This window comes from Onthophagus taurus, chromosome 6, assembly GCF_036711975.1.
Source record: "Onthophagus taurus isolate NC chromosome 6, IU_Otau_3.0, whole genome shotgun sequence".
NCBI classification, from domain to species: Eukaryota; Metazoa; Arthropoda; class Insecta; order Coleoptera; family Scarabaeidae; genus Onthophagus; species Onthophagus taurus.
In genome coordinates this window covers 21,667,529-21,690,107 of record NC_091971.1, presented here as the reverse complement: position 1 = coordinate 21,690,107, position 22,579 = coordinate 21,667,529, and the positions used below count along the sequence as shown (strand labels likewise).

The 22,579-nt window shown below is 32.4% G+C and overlaps 2 protein-coding genes across 4 annotated transcripts in view; one reads left to right on the top strand and one right to left on the bottom strand.

Moving 5' to 3' along the window:
• LOC111422683 (LIM domain only protein 3) overlaps positions 1-22,579 on the top strand; it is a 284,619-nt gene that overhangs the window by 117,847 nt on the left and 144,193 nt on the right. The window contains exon 3 of one of the 3 annotated variants that reach the window (XM_071196486.1): positions 648-693. The exons of the other annotated variants lie outside the window; for them this stretch is intronic. The gene's annotated coding sequence lies outside the window, so the exon portion shown is untranslated. The remainder of the gene's footprint in view (positions 1-647; positions 694-22,579) is intronic. 3 annotated transcript variants of the gene reach the window in all.
• On the bottom strand, positions 29-5,439 carry LOC111422700 (retinaldehyde-binding protein 1-like; the record flags this gene model as incomplete). Its single annotated transcript, XM_071196531.1, has 4 exons — positions 29-309; positions 4,551-5,009; positions 5,059-5,286; positions 5,335-5,439. Coding segments are annotated over 4 exons (990 nt in total), but the record flags the coding sequence as incomplete, so codon positions are not given.

Here is a 22,579-nt window from a genome sequence, read left to right as displayed (position 1 = left end):
ATATCGTATAGAAAATAATAAACATAGATGTTTTTGAAAAGATTGTTTGATTTATTCATAATACTTAGCATTTTTGACAAGCACCAGAAAAATAAAATACAATAAAATACGTTACTTTTTTTGATTTACCGGTCGTACTTTTCCACATGAATTCCACTTTTTAAAAAAATCAAGATATCCTTCTATAGCTGGATACCAATCTATTCCAGAATAAAATATCGCTGGTAGATCTCCTCCATAATCAGATGGTAAGTAACTTGGTGGTATAAATTTATGAAGAGAAGACATTTTACTTTCATGAAAAAACAACTTTAACAAAAAAAATTTCATTTTAAGACTATTAAATGGCTAAATTACCGTGTAGTGCTATAAATTATTCACTTTGCGTGTGATTATCCAAAAAGTAGAACAAAAATCGACCAAATTATACGGTGTGAGTTAGTAAGTACGGGAAATCTTTGAACTGGAAATACTAGAAAACGAAGTATGGCGATTGAAGCACGATAATTACATAAATTTAGGTAATACAACTCTTAATAATCCTAAATCTTAATTCGAGCGGCATGGCTCAATTAACAAATAGCACATAATTTTATTTTACTAAAATAATTTGTTTTTCAACACTAAATAATTTTTTTTTCTTGCAGGTACAATCATTTCTTCTACAAATCAAGAAAAAATCTTTATCACGTGGTAAGAAAGAATATTTTCATACTCAATGCTTAAATGATGATATGGTTTTCTATTGCCATTACCCATTTTTTTACAATTATTGCCAAATCCTTAGCGACTCGAGCTTTCAAGTTTTGTCTCGCACAACAAGATGTGGACAAAAATTGATATTTAACCTGATCTCATATCAAATCTTTAAAAATTAACCTAATTAAAATCACAATGCCTGAGGTATAGCAAAGCTATAGGTATTAGCTCTTAAACCAGATGGGTATCAAATCAAAGAGCTTCTGACGGATTCGCAAATTGATTTCTTGAGAATATATGTACATTCCATCTTCAGTTTGGGGATAAGATGTAATTTAACGTAGAGCACATAAAGCGGCACAACAAAAACCTTATGGAGGTCTTTGTGTTATATAATAGTTTGATGTAATTAGCATAACTCTAAGAATCTATCAATGACTTCCTTCCCAACAGTCTACAAGAAACAACATCAGTGACATGTTTACTTTAGAAGAAACTCTATTCAATGCATAGTCCTAAAATATAAAAGGAGAATTATAGGTGTTGAAAATACAGAGACAAATGTCAAGCATCAAATTAATCAATTCCAAATCTATATCAACCTATATTAAGATGAGGTTACTAATTCTTAGCAAATATTTTACTTTGGTAACATCTTTCGACGTAACAAAGATACCACCATGAATATGTTTCATTCTACCTAAACATGATCATAAGATGATAGTTGATCACACCAGATGTCAACAATTCCACAATTCACTAAATTCTTGAACTATTGTTGGCAACTGAGACCTTTTGGACCTTTCTCTGCTCGGTTACAGGTTTGTATGTTATTGTATATCGAATAAAAAAGTTTTTTGCAAACCTACTTATGCCTTTTTGCATTGTGTAGTGTTACTTCTAGATATTTGACTTCTTTCTCAAAGAAGCACGTAGATCGAAGGCATTTGAATGAAATTTGAGGCAAAACCTAAATTAACAGTTAGATAGTATAGAAGATCCAACACTTATTCACTAAACCACTAACGGACCTAATAAAGACTACAAAGTGCTACTTAAAAGATGTCCCTTTGAATGACTTGATCTCCATAGAACCAAATAAAATTAGAGATGTTTCAGTAATATTTCAACAATAAAAAATCTTTACTTACTGACATAAAAGAAAATATACCTACGAAATTTCCACGATGAAAATTTCGTAGGTTATTACTGAAAAAATACCAGTGATAAGGATTAGAAATAGAAATCAGAAGATACTTCAGCAATTATTATTTGCCAAATCAGCTGTCTTTGACTGCCAAACCATCCAACTTACTCGTGTAAAATAATAATAAAATACACAACAATAATAGATTTTTCATTCGTTATTGATGTGTTCAGCCGTTGGGGTAAAACATTTCTAGTAGCAGCAGTACCATAAGAACGCCATCCAAGAAACCGAGGTATTTCCGCAAAATTGCTGAGCACGAACAATATTATCTGACAACAGGCCTCAATACATGCATCAATTGAAACTTAGTACGACGTTAGTAGGAGTATCTAAACAAGGTTACTCCATATGATATCATTTAAATCGCAATGGATTTAAATACAAATCTGAAATTCAACAACATATAATTGAGAAATGGTCCGAACACTCTTTAATATCCATTTTGCTGCTGGGCTGTGAACGGCCACATCCCGGGGAAGGCTTCACAAAAATCAACGGGCCTAGCCAGATTACTCAGACTACAGCTTAAATAAATCTATCGTGTGTGCAACACTATGGCGGGGTTATCATCACCTGGGTGATTACACCACCACTTTTCAACCTTGTTCTACAAAATAACATATATAGTGATCGAAGACCAACAACATTCTGGATTAACAGAACTATTCCAGTAAACTGGAAAGTTGGAAGAACCTTCCAATCTCGTAAGGAGTATACTAAAATATTCAAAATGTTACAATTTTTCCTGAATGTTTTTTATGGAACATTGCAAAAAAGTTAACTGACAACCTTTACAATGATACGAAATTCATCAAAATAGAATAACATTGGGCCTTTGGTTCTGCTAAATTTCAATAAAAGTTGACTCTATTTATGACAAGTAGCGAAGAAAACGATATTGTTCTCGGTGACTGACACAAAAGTTACAAAGTGGGGACTATAAAGAGACATTCGTAGATACAAGTTGCAATTCAAAATAAGTTTCAGCATACGCCGATCACCAATAATGAAAATAATTAGTATGTAATAAAATGTTGCAAAACTGAACGAAGTAGATTTCTTATGAGACACTAGCGACACTAGCAAGAACCATGGATGTTATGAAGAGTATATGACCCTTCTATTTTAGAAATCTGGAAACCCGAAAATATGAAAATACTAATGGAAGGTCGAGGGTACTGTCCGAAAATTAAAAATATAAGATAAGTAGTCAGAAACTGCTATCTATAAAATCAAGAAAAATCGAGAAGCTCGCTATAAAGAAGCTTTAGTATGCCACAACGCAGACACCATTTCTTTGCTAATTCACCCTAGTAAACACATCTTTAAAAACAAATCTAGGACGATTTTGTTGTAATTCACTAATTTTTGTGAAATCCTCTTTATTTATTATCTTCAATTATATTTTTTTCTGAATTATTTATAAACTTTCTCGCAGACTGGTATATATCATATTAAAAAGCAGGATTTTATCACTAATTTTATAAAATAATCATGTCGCTATGTCCAAAAATAAAACTTGCACAATTTTGAAATTTGACGGTTTTTATAACATTTTTCACCAAAATTATCCTTATTTGAGGATGATTTTTCAACTTTTTTCCACATACAATTTGTGGAAATAAACATGTATTTATCCAAAAACAAAACAAGAATAACAAATTTGTGCTCGACTATGCTATCAAAATGAATACCTCAATTTCTCTCGTCACAACTCAAGTTTGTCTGTAACTGTTCTCTATAATTTTCTTACACCGTCTTTGGATGATGTAAAACACTATGATTTGTCATCTTACTACCCCAAATCTGAGTCCGATTCTCCAAATATATAACTTCCACTTGTTTCTGTCGATACGGCTGTATTTACAAGCTTATCATTAAGTTTTTGAAATTACCTACACCTTCCATTCTATTATTTTTTCGGAACCACTTAGAGCTTATGACATCATTATGTTATTATGATGATTATTTTAGCATTATCATTTTTATTTATTATTTTAATACAGATATAAATTAACTAACCATTCCAATTTCTTGTATATTTACGTGATATTTAAAGCAACAACATTAAGAATTGACCCATCAGCGGATGATGCAAGATCAAATTTAAAAAGAAAAGCTAACAATAAGTATAAACAGCGTTAAAGCTTCCCGGTAAAGTTCCACTTTCGGTAACGCAATTCGTTTAAAATTTTATATCTCAATATCTATATTGTATCTAATTTAACGTGCCACATTGTAGGAAAGAACTGGGTATGTGTTCAAATAAAGTGGCACTTCCGGGTTTGATTGAAATTTTATATTTGAATGTTTTTCGAAAAATGTTCGATATGAGTTCAGGTTTAGTGTCACTTCCATTTGATGGATTTAGCTTAAAAGACTAAAAATAGACAAAATGACTTCAAAAGCCCTCAAAATGTACAAATCCATCAAAATCTCGATATCATATTTTTGCACGATCACAATATTTTCTGTTATATACTTAGTGGTGAAAGGAATCTGTTATTAACGAATACAAATTTCCAGTTATTAAAAAAATTCTATTTGATCATCCTTTATAGAAATATTGATGTATTATTTCTTAGTTCTTATTTCTCCGATCATTTCTAACTCACACTATATAAAAAACATTTTTACTTACCCTTTTACACAACTTCTTATTCAACAATGGTTTAATCATCATCCACGCAGTTTCAAATATTTTCGGATTATTAATAAAATGCATTTCTTTTAATCTTAAAACTGACGCATCTTGCATGAATGATAAAAGTTTCATTGCGTAAGGTAGAGTAAAATTGGTGAGTTGTTTCATTCCGAAATTTTTATAATCCATAATAACAACAAGTCCGCGTACTTGAGTTTCCGGTTCTTGTACTGCAGCCAAATGTAGTAAGTATAAGATACGTAAAATCTGATCTGAGGAGACTTTTGAGGGGTTCCAGGTACCCGCGTTAATGATAAGAACACGTCGACCCTTATGATCTCTATTAACGAGAATATTTACGATGTTATTGTTGATGAAGTTTAATTTTTCATGTTCAGGAAGTAAGCCATCAAATAAATCTTTGTATTTTTCACGAAAATTTGCTACTCTTTTCATCTAAAAAAAAAGTATCTAGAAAATGTTGTTACAAAAAAATTATATCTACTAAATCATAAGCACTTGATGCATAGAATTTGGTTGGACGAAGAAAGATTTTAAGAAATTCATCATCGGTATCATAACGTATTGTTTTGTCACGTTCCAGAAAAGCTCGAAGTTCTTTAAGACCTTTTGCAACATTTTCTGGAGTTTCACGTAATTCTTCGTATGCTATTAGTTTACCTTCTTCGGAAAGAGGATTATCTTCTATTGCAAAATTTCGTTCGATAGGAATCTTGAAAATTTAAGTTAACGAGAGTTGAATGAAAATTTACGGACATACTTCAGAATAAAATGTTGATTGTTTCTTTGATGGTTCACCATGTTTCGTAATCTTATTTTTGTTTTCATTTTTCCTGTGATGGCGTACTGATGTAATTTTGGCGATTTACCGAATATTCAAAATAAAGATGGGTACAAAACTCGGTATTTTTTTCTGTCACAAATGCACAACAGTTCTTTTTTGAATTAAATCGCTGATGACAGTGTCGAAATCCTTGTGACTTTTCTCAGATTATACGATTCAAATTTATTTTTTGGAGTTGATATTTTTTGTTTTTTATGTATATAAAATCGATAAATAACATTGGACGGTTCTTTTAATCCGTGCGTTAAACATATAATAAATTTTTTGTTCGCGTTTTTGGGGATGAAGGGGGGATGGTGGGTAGCGATAGTTGTCGGGCAATTTGTCCGGAAGGCTTATACCCTCCCCGGTGCAATAAATAAATAACGCTATTAATTAGGGACGGCTCCCGTCGGGGATTACCAGGCCCGGAATTAAATTTGTTTATTTAGTTAGTTTTTCGGACGCGTGTCGGTGACGTTGCAATCGGTGGACCCCTTCCCCCCTAAAAAAAGTGGCCGCGCCGCGCTAATTCGTGTTTATGACGCGATAAAATTGATGGCCGTTTTGTCGTTTTTCGCGGTCCCTAAAACGGCCAACATTTCCCCCGGGGTTTCAAAGGTCATTCGTTGACTCTTTTAATTCATTTTACCAAACGAATTTCCCAAGTTTAAATTGTCTCATTTTAAATATCTTTAGCGAAGAGATCGTTGTTAATAGATATGGGGTAGTCATCAACGTAATGGGTCGCAAATTGCTCGAGTCCATTTCGTCCCTGAAACAACCTCCGTTATTGCGAGAATGTGGCAGGGGCGTTTGGTGGCGCGCGTTTGGGTTTTTGGGGACAAACGGCGTAGTAGAAGCCTTTTGCAAAAGCGCATTCGCGAACCTAATAACTTTTAAAAGCCATCTACTTAACGCATCCCCGATGTCATCCCGGGCGCCCTTTATGTTTGCTAATGCACGTGGTAACGCACCCCGAAATAATGGATGGATGGAGAGCTGCGACGCGGTTCTGTACTAAAAGCGCTTTAGACCAATTATGACGGACAGTCGATTCGGAGAGTGATTCCGAAAAGCACGAAGCAAAAGAGAAAATTTTCATTGACATACAAAATATGATCGCAGACTATTGTCCAACAAAAGCAATGAAAATCTTCAACGTATTAAAAATATAAAACTGTATCAATCAAAGATATTGTCAAGAACAAACCATCCCAATTAATCTTGATCGGCTAATCTTAAACGATGAAAGTGTGTCTTCGTTGTATTGATGACTCAGGTTTCCTAAATAGTGTTGCTGCATTTGCTAGTGTCATACAAAGTACAAAATAATTGTCATTGCACTATAGTAAGGCTTCATCAAGATGAATATATGAATAAACAAAGTTTTGACAGCAATAATTGACACATATGTAAAAATGCACTTTGTGGTTAGGCTAAAACTAGAGTACTGCATAAATTATTGTAGATTATAGTAGATTTATATATATTATAGTAGATTTCAAGATCTAAGAAAATGATTACAAGTCATTCAAAAAGTCAAGTTTCAAGAGGTCCACTTATACCACCTCTTGATAAATTTAACCGATAGATAAATTCAACTCTTAAGGTGGGTTCATGCAACGTGTTTTAGTCGTAGTTGTTGGCATAGTCGTAAGAGTGAAAAGTTAAGGTATTGTGTTATAGTAGTACTGTTCATACAACAGCTTACGACTAAAATGATTTTTGTCCTAGTCCCAAGAGTTGCCCAACTTTTAACATCTTAAAGCTAAAACAATCGGTCGTAACGTGACGCATGCGCACTTTTCTCTTTTGTGTCCTTATAATATAGCAGTGTTTTATTTTATAAATTGAGGTTAGGTCAGTTAGGTTTTGTATTTTATTGTATTAAGGTTGTTGTGCGTTATTGTTTCGACAATTATTTCATTGGAGTCAAATGCGCACCAAATTGACTTAAAATTAATAGAGTTGATACAAGGGTATCAATATCTTTATGATCCACAACATAAAGACCATAAAAATAAATTAATGTCCGAAAACGCTTTTGTGGAAATTGGAAGTAAGTTAGGAATGAATGGTAGGTATATTTATTAATAGCAGATTCCTTAGACAATCTGGCAGAATGCATCAAAATATCAATGCAGAAAATTACAAATTGTATTAGTGAAGAAGAAGACGCAAATGCTTCTTTTTTTAAATTTATCAATAAACTTGTGAATGAAAAGCCCTCAGAGGTTCAGCAGCGATTCAGAGCCGAAATATTACAGCTTGTACAAAGCACTTAAATTAATTTTATCATTTAAAAATTTGCTTTTGTTTTTTTAGTTGTTCATCCAGTCTTTAAAGATGTGCTGTCATGCTTTCTTTCACTAGCTCCAATATCTGCTACAATGAAATTATAATCCGCATCTACACATGCCATTAATGCATGTGCAGGTGCTTGTATATGGATGTGTTTCCCATCAACAGCCCCGATACAGTTGGGTATGTTCCATCTTTTGTAGAAAGTATCTTCAACAGAGGCTAATACGTCTCTTGTTAGCTCTGGTAACACTTTGGGCTGTAGTACGTTCCACAGAATAGCTGTCGTCTCTTTAATTATATAATGTACAGTGGATTTTCCCATTCGAAAATTCCAAGCTAGCTCTTGCATAGAACTTTCTTCTGATAAATAACTACAATAATTTTATTACATAACTTAAAAGTTTTTATAATATAAAATTAAACAAAAACTTACTGTAGGGTTACTATCAACCTTTGAGCTGGTGAAATTGCACCTTTATTTGGTGTTTTTGCTGACTCTTAAGAATTCTTTAAACTCTTCGAACGACATGCGAATATATTTAAAAAATTGCAAGTCGTCTTCCTCTTTTTCCAACATGTTTCTAATCAGAGTGGCATAATTTACCTCTAATTCTCTATTTTTATTGATTGGTCTTTTACAAAAACGCCGTCGTCTTTTATTTCTTAATCTTTGTGCGATTAATAGAGCTGCATTCAAGCACATTACACTAGCAGCGACAACAATTTTCTTTTTAATCATAATAAACAAAACAGTTTCACTCCCGATTTCTTTGTTTTTTAATTTGGCACGACTGGTTATATATCAAAATATTCCTTTAATTTGCTGTGCTTAAATATTGCATGAACCAACAAAAGCTTCCTTACAACTACAGCTAAAGCAAACGCTTATAACTATGACTATGACTAAAACTAAAACACTTTGCATGAACCCACCTTTAGCCAATAAGAACGCTTAAAACCGCTGTAGCCATGGTAACTATCCCCTAAATAGTTTAACAAGAGGTTGGTAAAAGTGGGCCAAAATGATTTATCTGTATCAGTGGACGTAAACAATGAGAATTTTCAATACACAAAAACATCGCAGAATTGTTATTACTTTAGATCTTAAAAGAGTGTAAAGGAAAAAGTTCTTTTCATCTCCAGACTCATCGAGAAGAACTTGTTGGTGCCAGGAACAAGCAATCATTATTTATTTAATTTATCAAACAAGGAAATTCTTTAACGCCTTGATAGGCGCTATGTGCAAAAGCACATAGTCGTTTGGCGTACTTTGCACACCAATTTAATTTTTGAAGAAAAACGATTCCTATTCAAAATATATTTTACTTTTGAAGAAGACATTTTCTTAACTAAAGTACTTAATTCCATGGGCAGCTCGAAATAGGTAAGACGAAGTACACCTTCTTCGTAATCGCACTGTATCGTAGTCGTTCTATTCTTCTTTTTTCCCACAAAACACAACACCCTCTTGGTTCACGTTCTCAATACGTTCTCTTGATTCTTGATCGACTTCTTCCAAATTACGTTTATATCAAGATAAAAATTGTTTCACATCCAAAGGTAAATTTCAAATTACTGCTGTCATCCTTTTATGATAATACTTGCCAACTGAAGATCTGTACCATTTATTATATTTGCATTAATCCCCCAATATTTAACAGTTGGAAGAAAATTACTAATGGATCTCTTTTCGTTTTTCTGTGGACACAATAATGTACACACATTTGATCAATTGTAGCTACGTCACCTTTCTTCGCAAAACAGCTTTACCTATTTTTTGGGCAATAATATACGAGAGTAATTGAGTCTACTCTGGTTTGGATTTACCTTTACAGGCATTTCCTTTCTATTCTTTCGTGTTGTTCCAACAAGTGTAATTATATTTTGAAGTAATTCATTTGCTAAAGGATATCTTGTGTACCAGTTATCTGCTGTCAAGTTTCGATTTATTCCGTTGAAGAGCGAAACCAATCTGTCTACAATACCCACAAGTTTATTAGAGAGTGAATAAAAGCCCTCTGATTGTTTGCAGTGTAGAACATTTTTAAATCATAAAAGACGAATATTTTGAGAACGAACCTTGCAAGGTTGTTAGACTATCTTAAAAAACAAGCAAGGAAAAATAAATTTCTGCCCATAACTGAACACTCATCACTACTGAAAACAGTATATCTGATGAACTACTATCAGTATGCAAAGTAAGTTAAATTGAAATGGTTAATATAGAACAAAGTTGAAAATTTTGATCTGGAGATACTAGATGTATAGCTGATTTAGAAGGTACAGCATGCTCAAAATCGCTTATTTAATATATTTACTTATTGCACATTCGGGATGCAAACAGAAACGTCACTACTTTCAGCATTTCTTATCCTAATAGTCTCAAGTTTCGTGAGCAAAACAGTAACTTGCACCAACAAGCACCTGCGTTTTATCTGATTTATATGATGAACTATCAGTATTGCAAAGTGAGTCAAGTTGAAATGGGTTGATATAAAGCGAAGTTGAAAATCTTGATTTGGAGATATTAGATAGTGTAGCTGGTTTAGGAAATACAGAATGCTTAAAATTGAATTTTTTATTAACTTAATAAATTACTTATTACACATTCGCGATGCAAACAGAACAATCACTAACAAAGCATCCCCATAACAACAGAAATTAGTATGAAATCTACCGCAACGATAAATGATTTCCATAGAGTCACGAAAAACTGCGTATAGACATAACCCACTGCTGATAAATGCCAAATAAAGAGATTTTATACTTTTAAGGGAGGAAATGCATTTTGGAACATTCAAAACACTCAAAAAACTTTTTTCTCCGGATTTAAATATTGCGACTAGACTCACTAGACTCATTTTCCAAATACTTCGGAAAACAGCATAAAAGACTTCGAAAATACGAACTAATGGCATACACAGCAAAACAGTTAATAGATTTTTAAGAATAAAGTGAGAATATCAACCGGACTAGGACTAGAAGACTGGTCATGTAGCGACAGAACATTAAAAACTGCATTAACGGAAAACACAGTAAAACACCCGAGCCACGACCAACCACTGAATTGTCGATTGTGTCATCCATAAAAGCGGACGAGAAGTATTCCGCGAAATCCCAAGAAATAACAGGACACGAGACATCAATCGTACCATCATTGGAAGTCATGGGTGTAAGCATGCCGAATATAGAACCTTCTTTGTTATTGGCAAAGGTACAAATCTTCTTAGGTTTCCCCGAAATCATTACCTAACGGAATTTGGATAATCTTTCTTTTTTTTTTTAATTGCAACTTTTCCTTATTTAACTATTAACTCATCTTTTCTTACATAATATGCTATTCTATCATAAACAATTACATTGTGTTATTAGTATTACACAATCAGACAGAAGATACAGATAATTTGAGCATATTTTCTGGTCGTTTCGAGGTATTAGGCAAAGTGAACAAGGTTTATCACCAATAGTATCGACGAACGAATTATTATTTAAAAACAAGATTCTTATCATATAACACCATTCCAATACTTCGTATTTCATCATAATATCTCAAATGTTTCTTAAGATATAATGTTTTTAATTTCTAGTTTTATAAATATAATATTGGTAACAAACAAATTTTATGAGTTCCCAAAAACCATAACAACGATGTTTATGGAAAATGATTGAAATGTATAAATTATTTTTTATGCAATCATGATATCATAGTTTGGTCTTCTGACATATGACTGTTTAAATGTATATTTATAAACTTCTATGAAACATGCGGAATTGGATTTAAAAAATCATAAGATTATTTACGACGATATATGCGACTGTACATACATGCAGGGTTTGGCTTAAAAAATCACTTTAAACCTTCATGAAATTTGCTTTAAATTGTTTTTTATATCATCATGGTATGTCAACATGTTCTTGAGATATGATTGTTTAAATTTATATTTTTTTAAATTTATATTAAACATGTTGCATTAAATTTAAAAAATCATATCGACGACGTTTATGGAAAATAAGGAATGATTTATGGCACGTAAAATCTTCATTAAATTTGCTTTAAACTGTTTCTTATACCATCATAATATCTCAATTTGTTCTTGAGATATGATTGTTTAAATTTACATTTTTTACATTTATATCAAACATGCATGATTGAATAAAAAAATCATCCCGACGATGTTTATGGAAAATAAGGAATGCATTATAGCACGTAACATCTTCATTAAATTTGCTTTAAACTGTTCCTTATACCATCATGATATGTCAGTTTGTTCTTGAGATATGATTGTTTAAATTTATGCTTTTTAAATTTATATTAAACATGCATGATTGGATTTAAAAAGTCATACCGACGATGTTTATGGAAAATAAGGAATGATTTATGGCACATAAAATCATCATTAAATTTGCTTTAAATTGTTTCTTATACCATCATATCTTAATTTGTTCTTGAGATATGTTTATTTCAATTTATGCTTTTTAAATTTATATGAAACATGCATGATTGGATTTAGAAAATCATACCGACGATGGTTATGGAAAATAAGGAATGATTTACGGCACTTAAAATCTGTATTAAATTTGCTTTAAACTGTTTCTTATGCCATCATGATAGCTCAATTTGTTCTTAAGATATGATTGTTTAAATTTAAAAAATATAAATTTTTAGCGCGGAATTAAGTTTAATAAATTGTAAGCACAATTCGTTCTTGAAATATGATTTTTTAATATTTATTTTTACTTTCTCGAGCATTGTAATCGCCTAAAAATCTGTCCTCGAGATTTTAACCGATTTATCCGTTCGGAAAGCCCATTAAAAAAATGCGAGAAAGTTGAGTGTAGGTCACTCCGAGAATTTAGTATTCGTCAAGGTGTTTCGTCGAATTTAAATTTTTATAGACAGATGTAGTTTCACTTAACTTATTATTCTCAACAATCTATCACCTCCGTTTAAACCGGAAATGGAAATCTACCTCTTTATATAAAACACTTGGTCCACTTAATGTTTTAACACCAATTTTATTCGTTTGTTGCGTAAGATTTAGTTCACTTTTATAATCTACATAAATTATTTGGTATCACGCAATAAATTGGTTGACAAATTTTGAAATTATGTCATATTAGTATTTTTTCGGTAATAAGTTGGTATTATTAGTGGTAAAATAAATATTTGACCTTTTTAGATAATTAATTCTCATTTTTTGTGCTAATATTAATTAATGCTTTATTATTTTTTGCGTCTTTTTTTGTAATATTCCTGAATTAAGGTCAACCAAGATAACATTGCCTATGTTAGTCTTCTCTTCTAATTGAAAAGATAAAGAGGCCGTTAAAGGTATAGTCTCATAGTAAGCACAGAAAACGATGACACACACCGTCATGATTCGCCCAGCACACGCGCGCCATCTAATTAAAAGCCCCCTTAATAACGATAATTGCGTCAGATAGCAGCGCGAAACAAATTAACTCTATCTCTCGCTATATGTGTGTTATGTGTGTGTGTGTGTGGATAAGACCGAGGGGTTTCAAGGGGGGAAAAGACGAAGAAGTACTTCACGTACTCACATTCTATCTCTCTTACTCATAAACGTGGTGGTGATGGAGCAAAAAGTCGCCCAGGGGCTGTGAAATTAATTAGTCGGGCGAAATAAAACCGTGTTTGATGGTGAAATTAATTGGAATGGAGATTTGCATACATATGTGAGATACGAACCATTATGTCTTTCGGTTACAAATTAATGTTAAGGAAATTAAAGCTATTTAAAAAAAAGACAAAAAAACGATTATTGTTTAGCAAATTACTTCTCGAGGGAGATGGTTATTAGGCAGAAGTACAGAGCCGTTAATGGAGGTAAATTTAACGAATTAGCCACCTCCGTCGGTCGTGAATGGTGGCCCCGGGATCTGCCTCTCGACGACCTAATTCAATTTGTAATGACGTCGGCCCCACGCCGTCTACTTCGAATTGCTCACACTGTGATCCATACCGATAAAAATAAAATTGGTGAAGCGAATTTCTACGAAATATTATGACTACTACTTAATCTCAATTTGTATTAGATTAATTTTATTCAAATACAGTAAAACTTCGATACCCTAATTAAGGAAGTGTCCGTTATAGCCAAAAGTCCGTTATATAAAAAAATTTTAATTTACACTTTAAACTGGTTGAATGGATAATTTTAATGCACACAAATTCGGACCGCTATCAACAACTTTGCGTTCTTTATTGTTAGTTCTAATTTTAGTTCAATAAAAATATACAACAATCTAGAAGTCTAGCGCTTCTAACGCTGAAAACAATTAAAATTAGAACTAACACTAGACCTACAACTAGAAATATTCAGGATTAGGTCTTAAGAGACGAACCCGAATGTTTCTAGGTCTAGTGTTAGTTCTATTTCTAGTTCTATAAAAATATACAACAATCTAGCACTGAATAACAACTAAAACTAGAACTAACACTAGACATAGAACTTGAGACATTCGAGTTGAAACATACGTCTCTTAACCGTCTGAAGACGCACAGCTAAACCCAAGTGTTTCTAGATCTAGGTCTAATGTTAGTTCTAGAGACAGTGCAACTGTAAAACTAAAACTAACACCATAACTAGAACTAGAAACATTCGGGTTTAGCCGTCTTTAGAGACGTGCGGCTAAACCCAAATGATTCTAGTTCTAGGTGTAGTGTTAGTTCTGTAAAACTATAACTAACACTACACAAGTTCGAAACACTACACCCGAACGTTTCTATTTCTAGGTGTGGTACGAGTGTTAGTTCTAGTTTTAATTGTTATTCAGCGCTAGATTGTTGTATATTTTTATTGAAGTGGTTGAAATGTTGAATACGTATTAGAAAAGCACGTATATTAGATTATACAGGTGATTCTGTAAGCCGTGGCATAATTTTTATCACAAATACTAGAGTCAAAATGATCGTCATCATTTGTGTAAAAATGTTTGGTCTAAGCCCATAAATGGCTAAGATATAGACCATCAAAGTTAAGACATTTTTAAACATTTTCTAACGTATTTTCAATATGGTTTGTCTTAAAAAGATAAAATTTGGCAAGCAGTGCAATGTTATCATGAGAAATCGTTTAAGATCGCTTTTGAAAATATGTAACCATGGGAACAATGCTGGTGTTCACAAAGGTTGTTTCCTGAAAACTTTTTTATTATGTCATAAACCATTAAATTTTCCAACTGATTCTAAAAACCTATTTGATTTTGAAATTATTTTTACTCTTACAAATTTTTGATAGACGCATCGTTTTCGAGCTATTCACAAAAAGATTTAAGTTTCTTTAAAAGAAATCTGTCAAATTATTACTAACGTATCATGAAATCTGGGTTTTCTTCAGTACAATAATTATTCTTCAGCATTTCTTCTATCTGTAAAAAGTACTTTTTTCTAAAAGCGCAACATCAATAGTACAATTTTCCATTATAGTGTAGCAATACTGTGTTTGCAACGGATGATCAGCAATTTTTAATTCTTGTACTCTCGACAAATGGTATGGATACAATTGCTGTTCATGTAGGACATGTCAAGACGTACCTTTGGATATTCTGAAATGTCTAAACTATTACTATCAACAGTACTAGCAGTACTACGATCTGCCACAAAATCCAAAATGTTTTCTTCTAGTTGGGGTGTACGAAATGACCTCAGATTCCCGTTATTTACATACTTCTGTCTTAAATTTCCTGTCTCACCTAAATGACTTTCGATATTTAGAAATGTTTTTCTATCTTTGGTAGTTCTTACTTACAATTTGTTTCCACAGGCACCTATGATTAATTAAAGCATTCAAAATCGAGGTTGTATCTTTTTGCAAATATCTCTAAAACGATGCGTCTAATCAAAAATATCTAAAAGTGAAAATAGTTTTAAAATGAAATAAGCTTTTAGAATCATAATGTAAGGGTTTATGACATAATAAAAAAGTTTTAAAGAAAACCTTTGTGAACAACTCTATAGCATTGATCCCGTGGTTCGATATTTCCAATAGTGATCCTAAACGATTTCTTATGATAACATTGCACTGTTTGCCAAATTTAGACAAAACATATTGAAAATATTTAACAAAATGTTCGAAAATTTCTTAATTTTGAAAGCCCACAAGGGTTTACATCAAAAATGGTTACACGAATCGTCATCATTTTCACTCTAGTATTTGTCATTAAAATTATGCCACGACTTACAGAAACACCCTATATAGTAGAACTAGAATCATTTGGGTTTAGAAGTATTAAGAGACGTACGGCTTAATCTGAATGTTTCTAGTTCTAGGTCTAGTGTTAGTTCTACTTTTATTTCAGTAAAATGGACAACAACACTAAACAACACCCAATGCCTTTACTATTAAGCTATGTTGCATTTTATGTGGGACAGTGTATCGTAGTTTCGTAACTAAGGTTACTGCATTCATATATTGCGAGTTATATGAAATTCCCAGTATTTTGGTTGTGACTTTCAACCTTCATCAGAGCAATTTTACAACAGCTACAAAAAAATTCATACATTATTCAGTTAACAGTAGGTTTAATATAAACTTACTTGTTCTAGAAAGTAGCTAAATGAAAAATGTCAAAAGACACATTAAAATTGAACACACTAAAATATTTCAAAATGTATCAAAATCTAAGACTAAGCACACCGCAGGTGTAGAAAACCAAACCGCGTCTGCGTTTTGCAGGATTATATTTTGATATCACTGGATGTTATCAACCTTTCCACTGCGATTCCACTGGACTTGGTTAACAGAATAGTTGACGAAAAATAAGAATTAATAACACAACATTGTAGTTGGGATAAAGATGCTTTCTTGCTTGGTTTGAAATTGATGTTCATTTACCACCAAATTGATGTAACCCCAGTGGGCTCCAAAATCTTTCCAGTTTTGGCCTTGGTGGTTATGGATTATGCCTTTGATGAAGTATTAAGACATAATAATATAAATTTCAAAATTGATTTTGCTAAAGTGTGTTGACGATTTAATCTTGGGAATGCATAAAGATGATTCTGAAGCTAACCTTAATTCTTTTAATAACTTTCATTCGAACATACAATTTATTCATTAGCACTTAAATAAGCGTAAATATTACAAAACAAGTTCGAAGTGTTTCTGAAGAAGGTTCGAAACATTGTTTCAAAAAACGTACTTCTCAACCCGAAAGTTTGTAGTTCTAGGTCTAGTGTTAGTTCTAATGATAGTGCCAGTGTTAGTTCTAGTTTTAGTTTAATTAACACTGGCCGTGAAAGCCTTCGTACCAGTGTTGCCACACAGAGGACGTTGTAGTACCGTACTTGAAAACGAAAATTACCGTATTTTAAAATAAAAATGATAGTGACACAAAAGGTTTTGCGAAATAAATGCTATAAAATGAACTGTGCAACAAATAGATAAAAATTTATTTTAAGTATAACAAAATAACATAGTTTTTTACCATCTTGTTGAAACCACATTTCTTTGTAGATATTGAGGATTTGTATAGGAAATACAAATAGCATACAAAAGTATGATTTTTTTAAACAACGTGCTCTTTTGCAAAAAGAAAACAGGCAATAATATTTTTTATGAGAAGAAAAATGGCAAGTGTTGTACCATTTGGGAATCTTGACTAAACAGGTCATCTTTTAAAATTACTTATCATGGGTGCTTTAGTACTCTTTTTTTAGAAATGGTGTGTCAAACTTAATAGAGATAAGTTTTTTCAATCTTAACAATATCTTTTTTTAATGCATTAAAAACTTAGAATGGTTCACCATGCATAGGTCTAAAGTGACCCATTATATACATACAGAAGTTAAACAACAATTTTAAATTTTTTAAAGATGTTTTCATTAACAATGGATATCCTTCTAAATTAATTAATAAATAAACAATTTAAATATTGGAAACAGAACTCACTGGTAAAATTAAAACAATCTTCAACAACATTGATAACATTAAGATTATTGATAGTTGCGATAATAAACTCCAAAGGATTTTTACGAATATAAAGGACAAAACTACAGTGTGTCTTGTGGAGAATGCAATGGCAAATTTGTTGATCAGACAATGATTAAAAAATAGGATGTCTAAACATAAAAGTGACTGTAGAGATTGAAGCAGTCAACATGTGCTCTATTTCAATATGTAACTGACAAAGGTCACAAATTTGACATTGATAGGGTGATACTAGATCGAACTATTATAACAGGAATTTTCTTGAAATGTTATACATTCATTACATGGAGAATTCTATCAAGTTCAAAACAGATACTCAGTCTGTTAGTAATATTTACGCTTATTTAAGTGCTAATAATAAGAATAAAAAGGTGAATAATAACTTTTTGTTTTGTTTTCTGCTTTTTAAGTCAGTTATTATCATTTCACTTTTTAAGATTAAAGTTTTATTTGTTAATTTAAATTTTTGAATTTTCGCGTCTTCACCACTTGTTTTAAACTTGACTATTCACGGAGATGCGGTTTGGTTTTCTATACCTGCGCTGTGCTTAGTCTTAGTTTTTGGTTTATTTTGTTAAACAGAAAAGCGAATCCTATAACTTAATCGTCATATTTTTAACATGTGGTTTTAACGATGTAAAGTAAATATATTTTAATATGTTCAATTTTAATGTGTTTTTTGACATTTTTCACTTGGCTAATTTCTAGAATAAGTAAGTTTATATTAAACCTAATATTAACTGAATAATTAATGATATTTTATGAAGCTATTCTAAAATCAGAATGAAGCTTGAAAGTTACAACCAAAATATGAGCTTTCTTCGGAAAAGTTGTTCCTTAATAATTTGTTCACAATTTTGCCTCCCACGATATCGGTCGTAGATAATTCTTGCTATTATACATTGTACAGGGTGATTCTCAACCTATAGGCATAAACTTGGGGACTTATTCCTCATGACAAATAATCACCCTGTATAGACAACTCAGAGAAAACCCCGTAATAACCCAAGTTGGATTCTATCTATTTAAATATACTGATGTATTAAATAGATGATATTAATAGTATGACTTAAAAATATTTTCTCTGTTCTAACGAGAGATCCGTTATATCGAGGTTTTCTTGTAGTTTATTAATTTATTAACTTTTTTTCTTTAAGAAAATTAGCGCTACAATCAAGGTATGATGATGCGTATGTAAGTAGTTAATAGACTCGGTTCGTTTTAGACCCAACGAGGTATGAAATATTTATTACACTATTTGAGCGAATTTATTAGGGTTTAAGTAGAGAGAGCGGCATGTTTCCTTTGAAGATTCAACGCGCGCACACACATGGATTTATCGTCATCAATGAAAGAACGTTGTGTTGAAATAAAAACAAAAAACGTTTTTCTTTCAAATTATCATTGTAGATTTTCTTTTTGAAGTGAAAAATAATGTTTTAAAACGTTGTACGAAAAGAAACGATCGGTCTAAGGAAGCGTTCACCTGTTGATTGGAATCAACTACCGGATCGCATTACCTCGACGCTTTTTCTCCTTTTTGCTCCCTTCTCTTTCTCGCAGTTCCGGAGCGTCCTTGTTTTCTCGCTCGGTTCTCCGCTGGAGTGTGAAAAAATCGTCCTCTCCCTCGGGAGTTTCTATCCCACCACAGTCGAGCCGAATCGAGCCACCAAGATCAGAACGTAGTGGATTGAGATTAAAATTCCTACGTCGTCCTACGATTCTCTTAATAATTCCGGTGATTTCAATTTATTCGGTAAGATTTTTTTACACTTCATTCACTAGAACCAAATAAAAAGAAATCGAAGATTTACTACAAACAATTATAACAGTTTTTTTTATATTGATTAAAATCATTGAATAATTTAAATCCGATGAAGTGATCTTTTCATCTCTTTCAGAATCTCATTACAACTTATTATCAAAGAATAAGGTTATAACGGTGAGATGTCGCTTTAGATGATTTGATTTATATAAAGAGAAGCATAGTTTCCGATGGGAAAACTTGAAAACGTATTAAAATCACTGTAACAACATTTTTTGAAAAGAGTCTTTCATCGAGTTGTTTTCGTCTCTTGGTATAGTACTAATCCGCTTGTCAACGCCGGAAATAGGATGTAGTTTATGGACCATTCGGCTAGAAAAGACCTCGAGTACGTAGTGCGGCGTTAAAACTCTGTTATAAGCGAACCTTCGCCGACCAAACACGTTACGTATAAATCTCCCGGTAATTAAAATACCGTTAAAAATGGGGGGGCTCGCATTGACGTGACCGGGGGCCGTTTGCGAACAATGGTTATTTGTTTTTATTATTCTACTCTTCGGAATTGAAAGAAGGAAGTCGCGTGTTTCACTTAAAAAAAGTCATGAAAAAAATGAAAAAACAATAATGGTACAGTTAATTTTTTTCTTTTAACTTCTTCGTATTGAGAAAAGAAACAAATTCTTGTTATCGTTACGATGAAATCGCGATGTCTTACTTTCAGCGCTGTTGTGGGGACCAGATTCTTCCCACACGCTGCGCGAACCGTTTATATCGGCCTTCACATCTCTATTCATCTATATAATTGAGGATAATTCGGCATTGTAAGACGGTACTTATCTTGATCTAAGGGTGATCCGAAAAAAGACTACGACTTCTTTATATTTTTTTTTATTTTCTTTTTCTCTATCTCGATTTGAACCGGTTTATTTTTAATTTTTAATTACGAAACGAATTAAGATTACAAAAGATTTAAATAGTAATGATTTTTAAAATGATTTAGAATTATATTACTGTTAGATTGTAAAAAATACAGTTTAAATGGCAGTCATTTTTATTAATACTATTATCAACCCTTTCTTCATCATTTCAATGAAGCAATGAAATGATGCAATGCTGCCCCAATTTTTTAATATCAGCGACAAAATTGGCAAGGCTACGCAAAGAAAGAAGAAATACAAGGATTTCCAGCTATACAATTAGATTCAGAAAGACTGCGCTTAACAATATTATTTGACTAATCATATCTTTACATACACTTTTTATCTTTAAAATTATAACTTCTTTATTTTACTTAGCTTGATTCTTCCCGCGACACACTGTCCAAGAAGAGAATATTGTTGTGGTTTTCTCCAACACAATAAGAGTTTTTGGTTGCTGTTTGTAAACAACACTTTGATGTTTTCTTTTTGTTTGTTTTATTGATAAAGAAGTATGCAAAAAATACCAACACAACATATTTATTAGCTCACCAAGAACTATTTAAAGGTTCTACAAACTTTGTTAACCACTCACCATATCCCGTTTGAGCTTAATTATATACAGTTAGTATATAAGATGGAGAACGCAGGGTCCTATAGCATCACTGAAACTTGACATACAGAAACATGCAAGAAACTTGCATCATTCAGGAGAAATGACAAAGTGGTCCATATCACCGTGATTTGGTGATATCGTTCCATCATCGTTCTACCAGCAGACAAAGGGAATGACAACGTGGTCGTCGACAGGAAGGAATATGACGAAAATATGACAAGCCTTTTGGATACAGTCATCCACAAGAAAATGAAGAAAGTGAAATCTACAGAAATTCCAACAGGATAACACAGAAGTTTGTTTGTACCACTAAGAATTTATAGATTACCGAAAATCCAGAAACCAAATATTGTCAGTGCCATAAATTCTCTAACGTACCAATGGAAAAACTCCTTGTTAAAATTCTGACTCCTTTTACAAGTAAAAAGAAATCATAGCCAGAGAATCTAAACCTCCATTTAGCAGAGTACCAGTTAAAGATGCCATGGATGGTCTTCGCCATAAACTTATTCCGGAGGACTTACCGAAATATGTTCCAGAGTTAGTTTATCATCGATATATTTTTATTGCAAGGAAAAATTCTACGAGCAATGCGAAGGGGCAGCCGTAGGATCACCACAGTCGCTGGTAATCGCTAATTTCTACATAGAGTTGATTGAAGAAAAGCATTAAGGAAGGCAAACCAGTCCGTGCAAACCAACAGTATGATTTCGTTAGGGGGGTGACACCATTGTCCAAAAAGAGTGTCTCCAGAAGTTCTGACATCGTAACTCTCCATAATCAAATTTACTGTGGAAACGGAAGCTGCTAAACAGCTACCCTTCCTGGATGTTTTGGTCACTAGGAAGACAGAACTAGAAACATTCGGATTTAGCAGACTTGAGAAACGCATTATTTCTAGGTTTAGTTTTAGTTCTTTATTTAGTTGTTATTTAGCTCCACGTTGTTGTATATTTTGAACCCTTCGAACTTGTTTCTAAATAAGGTAATTTTGTAAATAATATAGAGGGTGATTTATTAGCTCACCATCAAACTTTGACATATGATAGCTAATCCAATTACAAAAAAAATGTTAATGAACATATGTCCTGTTTTAATTATTTACGAAATTATAACACTTTAAAGTTTTAATTTTTATATCATAATTAACTGCAACATTTTTTTTAAACTTCTGCTAGAATACATGCTTCACAACGCCGAATTAAAATGTCTGATTGATTTCTTATTTCAGTAGCAGCCATTTGTATTCTGTTTAATAACTGTTCTCGTGTGTTAATTTCCACTTGATACACAACTTGTTTCATTTAACCCCATAAGGAGAAATCCAATGGATTAAGGTCGGGGCATCTAGGTGGCCAAACAAATGGACCATTATTACCAATCCACTTGTGGCACCATCGTGCTAGTACCACATATTTTGAATTACATTAAGAGGTATATGTTCAAGTAAATCAAAAAGTGTATTGTTCAAAAGAACTCTGTAATTTACAGAGTTCAAACGTCCATCAAGTACATGCAAACCTAGTAAATAGTTACTAGTTAGTTAATATTTCACCTCAAACGTTGATGCTGAATCGTTGTTGAAATTTCCTTGGTCTAATCGCATGCGGATTTTGTAATGCCC